This window comes from Ochlerotatus camptorhynchus, unplaced genomic scaffold (genome assembly GCF_037179485.1).
Source record: "Ochlerotatus camptorhynchus isolate MF236.1 unplaced genomic scaffold, CSIRO-AGI_Acam_v1.1 ptg000251l, whole genome shotgun sequence".
Classification (NCBI taxonomy): domain Eukaryota; kingdom Metazoa; phylum Arthropoda; class Insecta; order Diptera; family Culicidae; genus Ochlerotatus; species Ochlerotatus camptorhynchus.
This window is the reverse complement of record NW_027040741.1, coordinates 1,722,869-1,739,469: the sequence shown is the minus strand read 5'-3', so window position 1 is coordinate 1,739,469 and position 16,601 is coordinate 1,722,869. Positions and strand designations below refer to the sequence as shown.

The 16,601-nt window shown below is 37.4% G+C and overlaps 1 protein-coding gene across 2 annotated transcripts in view; it reads right to left on the bottom strand.

The window, feature by feature from the left end:
* cdi (center divider) overlaps nt 1–16,601 on the bottom strand; it is a 294,603-nt gene that overhangs the window by 245,878 nt on the left and 32,124 nt on the right. For both annotated transcript variants that reach the window (XM_065226464.1, XM_065226465.1), the window contains exon 2: nt 4,882–5,530. In XM_065226464.1, the coding sequence (XP_065082536.1) occupies nt 4,882–5,058 (177 nt within the window). In that variant the 5' untranslated portion in view covers nt 5,059–5,530. The remainder of the gene's footprint in view (nt 1–4,881; nt 5,531–16,601) is intronic.

The window sequence follows — 16,601 nt, the reverse complement described above, 5'->3', positions numbered from 1 at the left end:
TTCAGTAACGGTAATACCTATAAATTAAAGGTAAAACCGGTAAATTACCGGTACCAAGAGATTTCATGAATATAAGCGAATATTGATAGATACAAACATTTAATTTAAAGGAATCAGATCTGGTGTAGTGTTTCGCAACCAATGGAATTGAGCACAACGTTGTAAATTTTTATTATATTTGTCTGATTTCCGTTGGTGGCATTATTACATTCGTATTTTGGTGATTGTTAGTATATTGCGATTGCGGTATTGAAATATTGTTTTGCTGTATAGAGAAATTACCCCTAAACTATGAATGGAAATGGTTAGCTCAGTTTATTAGCGCAACTACAAAATAAGACCGGGCTGCCAAATTTCTTGACTTCCATGCACATAGAGAGTATCATTGATCACGCCAACGTTGTCAGGGCTCGAAGAACACTAAGTTGAGGGCGAGCATAATGTTTCAGTTTTGATGAAAGAAGACTGATCTATTATGAAAAGTACATGCGTCCAGCGTACAGCCACGATTGGTGAATCTACCTTAATCCGCAATGTCTTGCTCCGGTGTACCAAAATCTATTCCTGCATTATTTAGGATTTCATGTGAAACGCGTTTATGCAGCGGTTTTAGATGAACGTATTGTATGTAACGAAAAAATACGTAAGTCTTTTGTTAGTATGTATAAATACATAAAATTTATGTCTTAAAATCGTTACACGATCTTGCTATTGAATAGTAAGCCTCTAAAGTTATGAATTTGACGACTTGCCAGCCCATCCTCTTAAAAAACAATAATCACATCAAAACAAACCATCACCATATAAAAATCGACTATAACAAGTATTAAATTCATTTACTGAATAAATCGCACACGGTCGTACGGACCAGTTGTGGAACACAGAGAGAAGAAGAGAGCTCAGTTCGTCCTTGAGGCACTCCGAAATATTTTCTTCGAAACGAACATCGACAACAACAAACACTCAAGCCACATTCCGCACCGTCCAACTTTCGACGTGACCAGTATCGTGTAATTAGTTTTGGCTTTGGTCTTATCAGAGGAATAATTGGCGCGGACTTATCGTTCGTTGGCAGTGCAGAGCATCCACAATATTTTTCGAACGTTATCGCTTCTTTCTCCACACGGTTAGGCTATTGCTGCGTCATTGACATTGACTATTCCAGTGGTACTTCAACTGATGTAATTTATGGCTTGGATTAGTCGCCGGTCGTTGATCATCTCTTGGCCCTTCATAATCCAATGCGATGAACCAATTGAGACTTCAAGTACAAACCATCAAGTTGACCCAGAAAACCATGCCTTTTTAATGAAGACATCACCTCCCGAACCCGGGCAAACATCATAATTTTCCAGATACACGGAGCATCAAAAAAAATACCGTTCCACGCTTAAACCTCGAAAACATTATTTCCTTTTCTTCGCTGTAGCAACAGCTGCTGCTGCTGCTGCTTTCTCCGGAGTCTTTTCCATTACGCTTCCAAATTTCATCCGATAGCAACATTTTATTTATTTTTCGGACTACTAGCAGCGGCTATAATAACCATCATGACCACCTTCCATTGTTGACCATTGACCATTTATGAGCAGGGGCCTGGCTGTCAGTAGCTGGTAGCAATGGTTGCACTAGTAGTTGTAAAAAGTACATGTGCCAACAGTAGAATGGAGCAAAACAGATTACGGAGGGCGCGAGCATCTTGAACAGCGTTTCGTGACCTTCGCAAACTACTTAACATCATTTTTTTCAGACTCCCCAAAGGAGCTTGTGAACAAGATACACGGATTGACGGAAGCCCTCATTTACGCAAAAAAAAAAAGAAATTAATCACGCCGGTTTGCGCCTTCGAGCTGGTGAGCTCGATCAACCGTTAGATGAGAGTGATGCGCGTGCGCCTGATTTCGGTATGGTCCGGAGGCGGAAATTGACCGCTTGAGAGAAAGGGAAAATAAGTGGGTCCTGCAAGAAGTTGATTGAAATGGCCAACACAACTGAAATGGAACATAAACCGTTAATGCATTGATTTTTAGGATAATTTGGTGTTGACCACCACCAATGGGGTGGAATTGGTTAGCTATCTTCAGGATTGAGCTCGGATGGATATAAAACAAAAACATGTGAAGAATTTAAAAAAAATGGTGATTTATGTTGATTTCAAGATGCGAAAAATCTTTTCTATAAATACAATTCGATGGAATCACTTCAAAACAGCTATCATTAGTGCCAACAATACAACTGTTAAAGTCATGATTTTTTTAAAGATCGGAAGCCTCGTAAGTCGTAAGATAATTCCCTTGCAAACCCAAATAAATCTAGGGTTAACTACCCCTATTAAGCACAACCCGCACTTAGTCTTTCTTAACCTAGCGCAGTTTAGCACCAAACTAAATGTTATTATTACTGATGGCTTCCATATTTATTTACCTTTCCGTACGTATCGTAAAATTTGATTAAGAGAAACCAATCGTTGAGATATTGTCAAGAGTCTAACACTGCTTCTTGACGCCAAACTCGGCCTACGGATTCTAACTCGGCCTAACGCATTGAAACGCCAATGAATTCACTTCGGCCTATCGGATGAGGATAAAAATTGATTCTGTCGGAGCGCTTCTTTTGTTTATGTGAATTATGGGTTCACGCGTTCTAATTGACTTCGTTCGGTAGCTTATTAACTATAGTATCGTACCAAACGCATAATTGACTTGTTAACGCCGAAATAATGGATTTATTTGAAGTTTACTGCTCGATAGGTCTAAAATGGGCGATTAGGCAGAAGAAGTTCTCTACCCTATCTGCGTAAAAATAAATAAATTAAGAGTGATTTGCGGCAAAACCCGCCAGTATCACACCCAACGTCAGTGCCTATACGTAAGCGTACTACGACGCGGCTCTCAATCAAAGGAGTAACAAGTGTGATACTATCACTGCTACACTAGATCTTTGGTTTTCTCATGAAGTGGTTTATCAGATAGGGGAAGCTTAGTAATCCCCATTGCCTGCCCATGGCGCCATTCTATCGCGGCATGAGCAAGCAACGCCGGCAATAAACCTACCTTCTCCAACACTCCACTAGCATGAAATTAAGCGCGTCCACCAACAGCAAGGTGCAAATCTAGCCAAGGGGAGGGACCTACACGGCAACTACAAAATACCCAATAATGACTACAAAGTAAGCATTTTGTAGGGAAACTAGGACTTGCATAACTTGTTCTCACCTAGTATAGAATTTGAGGTCACAATAGTATTTGAGGTCTGAAGGGAATTGCGAGAGAAATTCCAAGGAAATCAAATTCATAGCATAGCTGCAATTTAATTTCAAGGAAAGTTTCAAGGAAATTTCGTAGGGAACTGTAAGAAAATTCCAAGGTTAATCCCAAATAAATCCATAGAGATTCTCAAGTGGAGTGAATTAAATGTTGAGTGGAATTTTAAGGAGATTATGGAAGTAGACTTTGGTAACGCTAGCGTGAATTCCAATGTAAGTTTCAAGAAAAGCATCGGGAGAATTCCTAGATGATTTCCATTAGAATTCAAAGACGATTCAGAGATTATCTCTAATGGAATTCTTATTCTGTGGAATATTCCAATGTAATTTTTAAGAAAACACAAATCCATATTATTATGGATAGAAATTTAAGAAATTTTAATAAGAATCAAAGATAATTGTAACGCAAATTCTAAGACTTTTCTAATGGGAATTCCTTAGAGAGACATCCACGCTCAGATAGATGGGTAGTTAACATTCAAAAACATAGGCCAATAGTTAAATAAAATCAAATGTAATAAAACTTATCAACCCATCTAGGAGCAGTATCCAACCAACAGATTGAGGAAAAAGCTGCCCTTACCAATAACCAAATTTTACTTTTTAGCTAAGATCAGTACATTTTAAAATCTGCGTAGCTTTTGTTTCCTTAATTTACATTTACAGATGGCAAGCTATCTCAATACCACTAACAGTCACCAGTAATTATGATACGAAATCAATCAATTAAACCGCAATGAATAGCTCTACCTACTTTCAGTACCACTACACTACACTTCCCAGTGTGAAACCCTGTCTCTTAATCTAGGAACTGGAAAATAAAGAAGATAGTTAATGAAAGCGATTAAAATGTATATATTATACTCGGTTTACTAGATGGAAAACACACGCGCCCGTGCTCATTGCTTGCTGGTATATGCCTAAAGCACATTGCGAGAAAAGCGGAAGAGAATCGATTTCCGCGGCACTCTGACCAACGGCCAGCACGAATTTTGATGGCGACGAGCGCAATGGCTCATAACGCCGACTAAGGCAAGACCGAGGAGCTAATCCACCGTGAGACACGGATGGACGAGCGAAATTGGCCGAAGCTCTAGCTCTAGAAAGCCATCGATACGTATCGATTTATAACTGTCGAACGGCAAGCTCTACCTACATCTACAAGTTGTATTGCAGAAGATTAGTTCTCTGTCGATTGTCATTTGTGGTACGCTGGGGGTTCGGACAAATCGGCAATTAATATAAACTGGTGAAATTAATGGCCAGCAATTGATCAACTGCAACAGGCTGCAGTAATTTGTTTCGATAATTAAATCATTTTTTTCTAGATTTAAAACAAATATTGCCCGGAACCGGGAAACCCGTCCGAAAATTCATTCATGTTTCTTTTAATCCATGCGGCTTTGTAGGGAAATTTGCTATTTTCTAAGTGCCTTATCCTAATACGTACAATAGGCTTGCTGAATCACCTGCAATGGCTTGAGATTGATTTTTTCGTGTCGATTCGCAAAATTACGCTTCTTAACGGTTGATTTGCCGTGCGAAAGTGGAATCAATTGATTAAATGTCAGGTTGGTTGTGAAGAGTGCAGCACAAACGAAACAGTGTTTTTAACTTACCTTATAGACCTCCGAGAAGAAACCAGCACCGATCTTTTCCCGTATGAAATCATCCAAGCAATACAATGCCGACACGGCCGTACGCAGTGCCCTGCAGGAAGGTCCGGTAACCGAGCGATCCGAGCAGCCAGTGCGGTTGAGTGGCGGCCCTGGGCCACTATGCTGTCCTACGTTCATCGTTATCAGCTCACAATTATAAACTGCACTAGATTGATACCGAAATTTTGTTTCACTACAACTGACCAACAGTCAAAACAACTGCTCATTGCACACTACCGCCCATAGCCCATCCGATGGGAATGGATAAAACAACTTGTTGTTCACACTTGCTATGATTTGATTCCTGAATATAAGAACAAAACGACCACCCTTAACAGAAAACCTCTTCTTTAGCACACTTTATCGTGCAAACAATTCCCTAATTGAAATTCGATATCTTCATTACCAGTTGATAGCCAAAGCTGATTTTTCGTTGCCACTATCTCTAACCTCATTCATATTCTAATATCTCACAACCGCATTATATTTGACACTGCTCTTCACTTTGCACCCTGCTATCGTTAGTTGCATGGATGGAAGTCACTGGATACGGGAGTTCTATGGCCACTAGATGCGAATTTTCCACTGTGCTTTAACCGATGGAATGTTCCTGGAAAGAGTTAAAAAACGATATGCAAGTATTAGTGATAGGCAACAAAGTAAACACGAAAGAATAGAATGGCCATCGAAAGATAACAATAAACAGCTGGACGAAGCAGATTTTGTGAACGCTCGATTAAAACCGCAAATGTTGTACTGATAACGGTGTGGACTGGTGATGGGTTTTAATGTCATAAATATGATGTTGAGCAAACTTGAAGCTTCCTTCGATAAGATAAGCATGAACCTGCTGTTATTGGTTAAGTTTTGCTGGTATAGCTGCCACAAGTGGAAAACGTTCACAATTTGCAACTCTGCAGTCACATATTTCAGAAATAAATTATTGCGTAGCTTTGTCTGCTGAGCCCATTTCGTAAGAAAATTTCACCACAATTGATTTCACCATACATATATTAGGGTGCTAATGAAAATGGCCATCTTGATATTGCCAAATGCAACTTATACAAAATGTACATACATACAACCCTATGAAAAAAATTGGCTTTCATCAGGTTTGACTGGGTGGTGCAGATTTTTAAACTAAAAAATAACCCAAGGGCGGTTTCAGAATAAAATTTAGCAAATCTATAAAAAATGTTTGATGCCAAATGACTTTGAAATACATGAAACGTTGAGAACTACCGTTATCTCCACAAGTGGCCAGATTTAGAACGGTACCAAAACCTGGCTTGTACATATCAAACTTCATAATTTAATAAAACAAGATTTTTTTTATATATTTTTATTGTGGAGACTTTCAGCCCTGGGTTGGTTCGTTCCCTTATAAAACAAGACCATTGGTGGTCATTCTGAAGGTATTCCATCACACCGTTCATTCTTGGTTCCCCGGGGTAAGTGGCCAGATTTAGAGTGGTACCAAAACCTGGATTGCGACATATAAAACTTCGTGATTTCGCAAAACAAGATCATTGGCGGTCATTCTGAGGGTACTTTTTTGGCCACTCCAGGTTGCGTTTTGAAATCCAGATTCCTCCGTGAAAAGTGGTCAGATTTATGAAAAACGTGTCAAACATTTTGATATTGTATACAAGATCGTTGAATGATATTCTGAGGGTACTCGACTACATTAACATTTACAGGTGGCTTTCCGGAATCCAAGCTTTTTTAGATAAATGCAGGGCTGGTAGCAATCAATGCTGTCAAAAATAGTAATTTTAGTGACCATGTTGAAGAAATAAGTGACCAAATAGTGACTTATAGTTGTAAAAAGTGACTAAAAAGTGACCTAAGGGAAGAAAATTAGTCGTTCTGATGGCATACCAAATAAATGTTTGATGCTTTAGACTTATTCAATTAAATTCTCATAAACACTTAAATATGAACGATAGGAACCTTTAAAGCGAAAGATTCAATAGAAAGTTTATAACTAAACCTCCAAGCTTCTACTACCTGAAAAAACCGGGAATTAGCAGGGAAATTTATTTTCCTGAAAATACCTGGAAGTATCAGGGAACCTTATCATTTCTCAGGAAATTTAATAATTTTCTTACTAAGAATGTATTTTAAAATAAAAACATTTAATATCCCTAGTTATTTTAATTCACACATTGAACTTTATAGATCCAGAATGGATAAATCTTCAGTAACGAATACATGAATTTAGAAATTCTGAACTGAAAAGTTATAATACTACTAATTTTCAAGAATCTGGAGTCGAATTCCTTGCACAGGCTCATGGAATTTTATTATAATTTCTAAGGATCTCATTCCACGGGAGTTTTGGGAAAAAAATCTATGAGAAAAACATCAACTGCAATCTGCGTTCATGGTACTTCTGAGGAATTTTAGACTTCATGTGAAGCCTAAGATTAAGATAGTAAACTCCATGTGAATTTTTATGAGAAATCTACATTGAATAAGGAATGAACTAACCTAAGGTCTTCATAACTACTTGAAAGTTCCCAAAATATTCCTGAATTTAATTAAACTGCCTGAAAAGTTTTTTTTTTGTAGTTTGAGAAACTAACCTGATGCTCGCAATACTTCTCATCATTTCTTTTAACTTTTCTAAACTTTTTCGGACTTCCTAACAATTTTCCTAACGATCATGAATCTTCTCTAAAGTGTTAACAATTCACTGAATTTCTCGAAAATATTTTAAAATTTATGTAATTTCCTTGCTCTGGAATATATTTGCTCTGAGGATATCCGCCTTTCATGAAGTTTTTTTTTTGTTTAGAGCTTTATTAGCGAGATCAATATCTTCTCGTAGTTCTCGAAACTTCTCTCAAGTGTTTGCAGTTCTCATGAAGCTTGTTGTACTACCATGAATTTAATTAAACTGTTCTAAAAATGTTTAATAATCATCTATAAAATCACTAAAATTCTCTGAAAATCTAGGAACTTCTTGAAATTTCCCGCTTATTTAGTGAAACTAATTGAACTGAACTCCCCTGAAATTCCCTTTGTTGTTGGAGCTTTACTAAACTTATTTAAGATGCTCCCGAAATGACCATAAAAGTTACTGAAGTTCTCGGATCTTCCCTTAAGTTCCATAGACTTTTATGAAGTTCTCGAAATTTTTCTGAAGATCTCTGTACTTCTGTGAAATTTTCGAAGTTATTCTGAAATGACAGGAACGTCTTTAGGCTTCCGCCCTACAGCGAAATAATTAATATAGTTCTATGATTTTCACTGAAGTTCTCAAGATTTGTCTGAAGTTCAAATTATCAAAACTAATTCATAGCTTCTTCAATAGTCTAGAGTTTCCTGATGTTTTTAAAACTGCCCAAATTTTTTCTCAATTTCCTTAAAATTCTATAGGCTGCCCTGCCTTAGTATTTTTTAAAAAAAGAACCCACTATTCAACTGGAATGGATTTAATTGTCTTTAAGTTCTACAATTTTCCTTATAAAGTTTATAAACGCTCACGGAACTTTGCCTTAAATCACTAATTTTGCCTGCAAAAAGTTTTCTATGCTTACCTTAATTTCTCTAAATTGATCAAATGTTGCGGTAAATTTTCTGATATATATATTTATAATTCCCTGAAGCTTTTAAAGTTTTCGGACCAATCATAGAATTCTCGGAATATCTCATAATTCTAAGGAACTCCTTGTAAGTCGCTGCTCTCGGAGCTTCCCTTAAACTCTCAACTCTTATGAAGATCTCATTTTAAAATAAATGGAATTCTCTTAAACACCTTTAAACTTCCCTGGAATTCTGTTATATAGATAGAGTTTAAAAAGGTTTGAATCGAAAGTAATTGCAATACATATTTAAACATTTTGTTTACATTTTGTATTTTATATTATTACAAATACATATCGCTTAGAAAACCGAGTTTCGATCCGACGCCGGAGGGCCAAGTGTCATAAACCATTCGACTCAGCTAGACGAGATCAGAACATGTATTTGATGTTCAATGTGTATATGGATGTGTTTATATATGTGTGTTACACAATATTAGGCGATGTGTTTCTTAGCAAACAATGGACCAAATAGCACCCAACAACCACTGAAGAGGTATTGTGGAAAAACGCTGTTGAATATTTTTGAAATTGGTTCTGTGGATGTGGCCGAAACATGTTCTAGACTCACGAAACGATCTAAATAATGTTAAATCCATTATGTGACATCTCAAATCACATGAGGAGCTCAATGGTTATCATCTGGACATGTTCCTGCTACCCCAGAGGAAATGGTTAGTTTCTGATATGGACTAAAACCCATCACGCGACACCTCAAATCACATGAGAATTTAAAAAAAAACAGTTCAATGGTGGTTATATAAAGTGCCCAGGACCACATTGGACACATCCGAACATGTTCCGGGTACCCCAGGCAAAGAGGCCAGTTTCTGACTTGGACCCAAACCTATCATGAGAATTAAAACCCAAGTGCAATGTTGGTTATATGAAGTGCACAGGACTACATTGGACACATCCGGACATGTTTTGGGTACCCCAGGGCCTCTCTTAGTTCAGCTCCCTGGGTTCGATTCCCAGTCCGGTCTAGAAATTTTTCGGACAGGAAAATTTCTCGTCTTCCCACGACAATTATGCAAAAATGGTACAGGCATCGAAAGCTCTCAATTCATAACTGTGGAAGTGCATATAGAACACTAAGTTGAGAGCACGCAATAAGCTAATTTGCAATGAGCAATAAGCTTGAAATGCGAAGAATAGGAAGATGTCGCAAACTCGTGACGCCGAGAAAACGCACATAAAATCATAGACGCTGCATACATTGACGAGAATACGTAAATTTTCATGTTCCCTCCAGAAAACTCATAGAATTCTCTCCACAACTTAGCTCAAATTTTTCATGTTTTCAAGTAGTCGCTCTGCATAACTTTCTTTAAAATTCCTTTAGAATAACATTTGGAATTGTCCTTAGAAATAATTTAGATTTTTCTTTTCAAAATCTTCTTGGAATTCTCATCAAAATACGCCCAGAATTCCTATCGAAACTGCTTTATAATTATCTTGAAGCTCTCCTTAAAATTATCTAAACATTTGATTTCCTAGGGATGTTTCCCAAAATATACTTGAAAACTCCTTTAAATTATGATCCGAACTTTTTTGGAAATATGATTAGAATTCGCATAGGACACTTCTTTGGATTTTCATTCCTAAGTGACCTTTTCTGCCTATTTTTGTTCCAAAATCCTTGACGGCGATGAAATCGAGCTCCTTGGTGACCGCCGATAATGACCCCAGGAGCGAGATTCTAAGACGTATTAACATTGCAACGGCGAGCTCAAACGCATCTTTATGGCAGGGAATAGTGCTTATTTTGGAATTCGAAGCAACGTTGCAAGATTGTTTTCCAGCTCATCGGTATCAACAGTTTAAAGAAATCGATATTTATTACCTTAATTAATTTTATATTGAACAGAAATTTTGCTTTCCAGGAGAAGTCTTAACAAATTTCCGGGAAATGTTTGAACTACCTTTTGAAGGAAGCCGATAAAACTTCCAGAGAAAGAGTAAAGTAGCTCTTCTGGAGGAAGTTTGAAGAAAATTCTTAGAAAAATCGAAAAAAAAAACTTCCGGGGAACTTCAAAGACAAATATTGAGAAAATTCTGGTAACAATTTAAAAGCTTTTGAAAAAAAATCGGATGACACACTCAGAGAAAGCCACGGCAAGATTCGGAAATCTGAAACAAATTCCAGGAGTAGTCAATTTCAGGGAAAGCCTCAGAAAAACCTTCCAATAGAAGCCGAAAAAAAACCTACGGAGAATGGCTTACGGAGAAAGTTTCAGAGGAAGACGAACGGAATTTCTGGGAGATACATTTGGTAGCAGTTTAATTAAACTTTCTGGAGAAAACGGAGGAAACTTCCTGAAGATTCTGGAAGAAACTTCCCATGGTAGATTGAAAAAAACTTCTGAAGAAAGTCGGATCGGGCTTACGGATCAGTCGAAAGAAACTTCAAGGTTGGGGAAAAAATACGGAAGAAATAGATTTCTTGGGGATGTTAGCACAACATTCCCTGAAGTTCCTTAATATTCCTTAATATTTTTATAAAACATCCCTGAAGACCCAACAACGCCCCTTAAGTTTCCTGAACATTCCTCACAATATTTTTGAAATTAATGATCAGCATGAAAGTTATCTAATCTTTTTAAACTTTATTTTTTATTTTTTTTAAGTTCTCGAAACTTTGCTTAATATGATCTCACAATTTTCAAATCTTCATTACGTTTTCAAAATTTTCATGAACCTCTCGGTACTTTGCTCAAGTTTTCGGAAAGTTCCCGAGTTTCTCGAAACTCCTTTAAGGCTTGAGCAATTTTCTTTAAATTAATTGATCTGTTCTGATGTTCTCAGAGCTTCCCAAAGTTTACTAAAATCCCCCGAAAAAAATGGGACAGTCCTGAAAACCATTAAATTTCCCTGAAGTGCTTTGCACTTGTGAAGTTTCCAAAATATTTCTGATGTTTCTTTAGGTTCATTGGAGTTCTCTGGGCTGTCCTGAAATTCCCGGGTTCTTAAATTTTAACAGAATTTAATGGAACTTTCTTTTATCCATCGGAACTTAACCTGACAGATCTTTAAACTTACCCAAAAGTCTGAACTATTCTGAAGCTTTAGAACTTCTTAAAAGTTTCGGCAGTTTTTCTGAAGCAAAAATGAAACCGCAATAAAACACCTTAAGCCTCTTTGAAGTTCCAAGTAAGTTGAAAAAAAAAGTGGCGGGAGAAGACGGAAGAACCATTCGAGCGAAACTAGAAGAAACTTCCAAGGGTAGTTGAAAAATGTTTCCCGTAGAAATCGGAGTAAGCTGGAACAAAATTCCAATGGAAGATTGACTAAACTTCAGGAAGTTAAATAATTAACATTTTTTATTCACTGAATAAAAGTATCCAAAAACGGCGAGGAAATGGAAACATTGGTCGAAAGAGAGTATGCTCTAAAAATTTGAGAGGATAAAAGTCTCTCACAATGGTTTCCTCCAGAAGTTAAGCGCGGGCAGGCAATCATTTTGATTATTAAAAAAAAAATCGGTACAAAAACTGAAAACTCGGAATTCTGAGAAATCATATCTGTACATCGGTACCAAGTTCGAAAATCGGTATAAATACCGATAAATCGGTATAGCAGGCAACGCTGCTTCGAAGAACACTCCGGTCGAATAATGTTCGCGCAGCATGAAGTTGACTATCTACAAAGCGCTGATTGGATCGGCAGTCCTCTACGGCCACGTGACATGGATTATGCTGTGTGATGAATTAGTATTTTGTAACGGCTGCTGCACCAGCTGCTGGGGAAACCACCCATTGTCCACATCCCAAAAATCTGGCGACTTCTAAGGGTTGGGCATGTCGGAGGAAATTGGTGAAAATGGATCTCGATAATGACGGAAAGGTAGATCGACCAGGAGGAAGGTGACCTTGCAGAGCTTTTGCAGACAGCGAAGTGGAATGCAGACGCCTTCTGTGTACAGCACTCTCACAGGACACTCAGGCTTTATCCTGAATGGCAAGGTAAGTAAGTCCCTTATGTTGGCCTGTAGAAGTCTAAAAAAATAAACAAATGTAAACAATTAACGTGCGCCTATACTTCACACTGTGGTCAATTGAAACATTTGAACGTCTGTAATTTCTATATGGGGGCACACTTTGTGAAAACCGAACATGGAACATGTAACGAAACTATGAAAGATTTTGAACGTTGAGAACTCAGATGCCCCTGGACCAATTTCATTAATTTTATCATCAGTCGATCAGAAATATGTCTACGCATCGATAGCAATTCTTCCACCTGTTGATTTTCGATAAGAAACTAAGAAAAGGTGGTAAATGTCAAGCATTATTCAAAAGTGTCGAAATAACTTACAAATCCATCAATTACATACATGCATATGTTGCTTCCTCAACACAGTCATCAGAGAATCGTTTCCAGACGAAACATGTCGATGTAGCATTGCTGCTGCCCCAACACTGTCATCAGAGAGTCATTAGTAGACGAAACAAGTCGAAGTGGCATTCGCCTCCGATCTTTGGGCGTGTGCGAATAGGGAGAATGCAATTGCGTAACATTTTGCACACTCATCGCCATATTCAGAACCACACACCCCCAACGACCACACAAAATGCTCTCCAGAGTTGTAATCTTGTAACCAAACTTGGAAGCAGAGGTGCAAGTGATTTTGATCGATTCTCTTCATCGACTTTCTGTTTCGTTAATAACTCGACGGCAAACACATTCATTGATACGTTTGTTGTTCTGGATGATAGAAGAGCATATCAGAAATAGTGCGAAATAGGTTAGTGAAGCCATGGTCATCAAAAGAGGAAATCGATGAAGAGAATTTACTTTCAACCCTCTGCTTCTATGCATTTTAATTCAGTCGTTGTCATAGCAATGAAAACTAGCATCGCTTTTGGTTCTTGGGTTAAACTTGCTGGTTGCAATTCTGCTGTACGACATTTTCGAAGGACCATCAGAAACATGAAATTACACTTTTTTCTAGGTATGCCTAAAAGTCCAATTATTCGATTAACGATTAATCGTAAAGCGTGTTTTCCAGCTATTCGATAAAATATTTATCGAATTTTCAATTAGTCGAGCGCGTAACCGACATCTCTTCTTATTTCTACCCGTTTGGTTAAGCGCAGCAGAGAAAATAAATAAAAGTACTTATTTATCTTAACAGGTATACAGAAGAATCATGACGTGAAACAGGATTATAAAATCGCCGAAAAAATTGTTAAGAGTCTTTCTGCTCAAGGCTAAGATTTACCAACTTGTTGAGGAGTTTAACGAGAAAAACTAAAAAGGGGAGGAGCTTTAGTTGGGTGAACACTGATATTCTGCGGCCTTCCAACCTGTCGCAGACACCAGTTCAACCCCTGTCCATCAGCAGACGGGCCGAGACTCTTGCGAGTGCCCAAAGAAGAATATGTGATTGTCCGGTCCGATTTGCTGATACAGCTTCCTACACGTCATCATCTATCAAAGGCTTTATTTGAGCCTGTACTGTCAGAGCCGCCAAGAGTTTCCAAAAGAGTTAAATTTTTGAACATGTCCAAATTCATATCAAAATGTTCTTTTCAGGGCAATCATAGTCATACTAAAGAGTATAAACAGAGAGAACCCCGCTCAAATTCCTATTCCTACACAAAAAATAGGCTTCTGCTGCAGTTAACAAATAACATTTATTATATAAGATCACGTAGTCCTACGTCCCTATTGCGTACAACCAGTGGCGTCGCGTCCACATGTGCAACCTGTGCACGACACAGGTGTGAACAATTTAAAAAATGCGTTTAGATTTTTATAGATTTTATGGTCACATTATAGCTGTACTTCTTTACGCCAGACCACAAGTGACCATGAGTACACTATTTTATAGTGTGGTTCAATTAAATCTTCAACCTTGATTTACTTCAAAAAAGATTAAATTCAGTTCGGATGGTCTGCCTAATCCCTAATGCATTGATTTCTAAGCATGTCGATATCACTACCATGACAAAACTCGTTAAATAGTGCACCTAAAAGCGAGTTCTTTTGGGTGGCGGGTGGCAAGTTTGTAAATGGCCAAATGCCTGATGTAAGCCAAGCAGACCTTCTATCACCTCTTGAAACATACCACAAATTTTCCACAATACATGGTAGTTTGCACCACTAGTTGTAATTGAAATTTTCAGCAGTCTCGCGTCAAACGGGAGCAACACGGAAACAGCAGTCTGATACGCTTTGAACGTGTTTCATACTTGCAGACCTGTTTGAATGTGTGAGTTTAAATTAGAAGAACATTTGTGATGTATGGGTGCCCAAAGTGTGCATTTCTCGCTGTGCACTTGGATATCTGATTGCAGACAAAGAGAGTAATGGAGAAAGAGAGCGCAAAAGCCCGCTCTCACTCTCTTGCCAGTTGTGAATTTCTCAATTACCGATAGTTGCGCCGGTGCGCCTGTCAAAACTTATGAGTTTCCCCTGGTTAATTCTGATAGTGTTGTTCTGATGAATGAAGAGTTGATTAATTCAAGTTCGCTACCCAGGGAACTGTGAATTTTCTCTAGATTTTGACATTGTTTTGTATCAAAAAATGTTTTCGGAAGTGTTTGACGGATATTCTTTATTACACTTCAGTCGAAAAAGTTAGCCTTTTGATAAAAACGAGAATTCAAGCTGAACATCGCATTAGGTCCTAAGTAACATTGACAGATTCTCTCCGTCGACTTTCTCTTTATATCTCCACGGCCATGTAAATACATTCCCAAGTATTTTCAGCACACAGATCGATAAAAGAAGCTTTTATCCAGCATCGAAAACGACAAACACAACAAGAAATGGTTATTTGCTCAAGTTATTAACGAAATAGAAAGTCGACGAAGAGAATCGGTCAATATTACTTGGAACCTAATGCAATGTTCAGCTGGAATTAGTTAAGTTTTGCAATTCTTCCTACTTCGGTTAGCGCGAAAAGGGGCATACAAGTTTTGTTTATACAAGATGAAAGGTTCTTCAGTTACGTTAGGTAGTGATTAATATAGTGATGGAGAATATGTCCCTCGAATTCATGGAGCATTGAAAAATAAAACAAAAACTAACATGTGGTGGTAAATTATAGCTTAATGCTTAATGCACAGGTAAAAAAAATAGGCACGCGACGCCTCTGCGTACAACCCAATGTGGCCAGTGAATTTTTTATTTTGAAATTCCGGGGTTTTTCCCGGTTTTAAATCTTAAAATTTCCCGGTTTTTAACATTCAACAAAAACGAAATTGTACGCATTTTTGTAAGCGTGGAAGAGATGAACCAGCCTCGCTGGCTGAAAGTCTCGCTAATAAAGATAACCTATCCTTATAAACGTGGACAACTGTAAATTTTCGGAAGTTATTTGAGGGATAAATAAAAGCAAAATTGCAGATAGTATTTTATAAAGCTGAAAGTATAAATTGAACTCTATGAATGTCATTTAATGTATTCAAAACAAATCATTGATCTTTCGAGATGCTTTGAAAAATCAATTTCTATCACTTTTTATGCTCGATACATATCGGTGTGATTTCGATGATTTCAAAGCCTTAGAATTTTTTGAGTAACAGAAATTAAGGTCCCTAGGCTAAATGCTATCTGGATGAATAGGTTATAAGACACAATAGTGAAAAATAAGACATTTAATTTAAAAAAAATATTTCAGAAAAAATAATGATGCAAATGAGAATTAGAGGAAATTATGATCTACAAAGTTAAACACAAAAAATATGTAACATTTACTGACGTTGGAACGCGCTAAACGTGAAACTAAACATGGTTCATGAAATTTAATGCATGTCCAATAGACCAAAATATTACTGAAAGGTTATTTACTGAAAAGGTAAACAAAATGTGATTTAAGCAGATTATCAAGATTCTGGGGCTTTGAAATTTGTGTAGAGTCTATAACTAGAAATTTTCTTCAAAATTTGTGATTAATAACAATCTTCGCGAGGCAAGAATTGGAGAAAAAATAATTAAAATGTGAGATTTTGAAAATATTAAAGATCACAGATTTGAAAAACTATATCATACTTATAAGTCCTGGAGTCATAATTGTCAAGGCTCTGAGACTGGGAAGCATTTTAAGGGTTTTTTTTCTCTGTTCGGGACCAAACACTACTG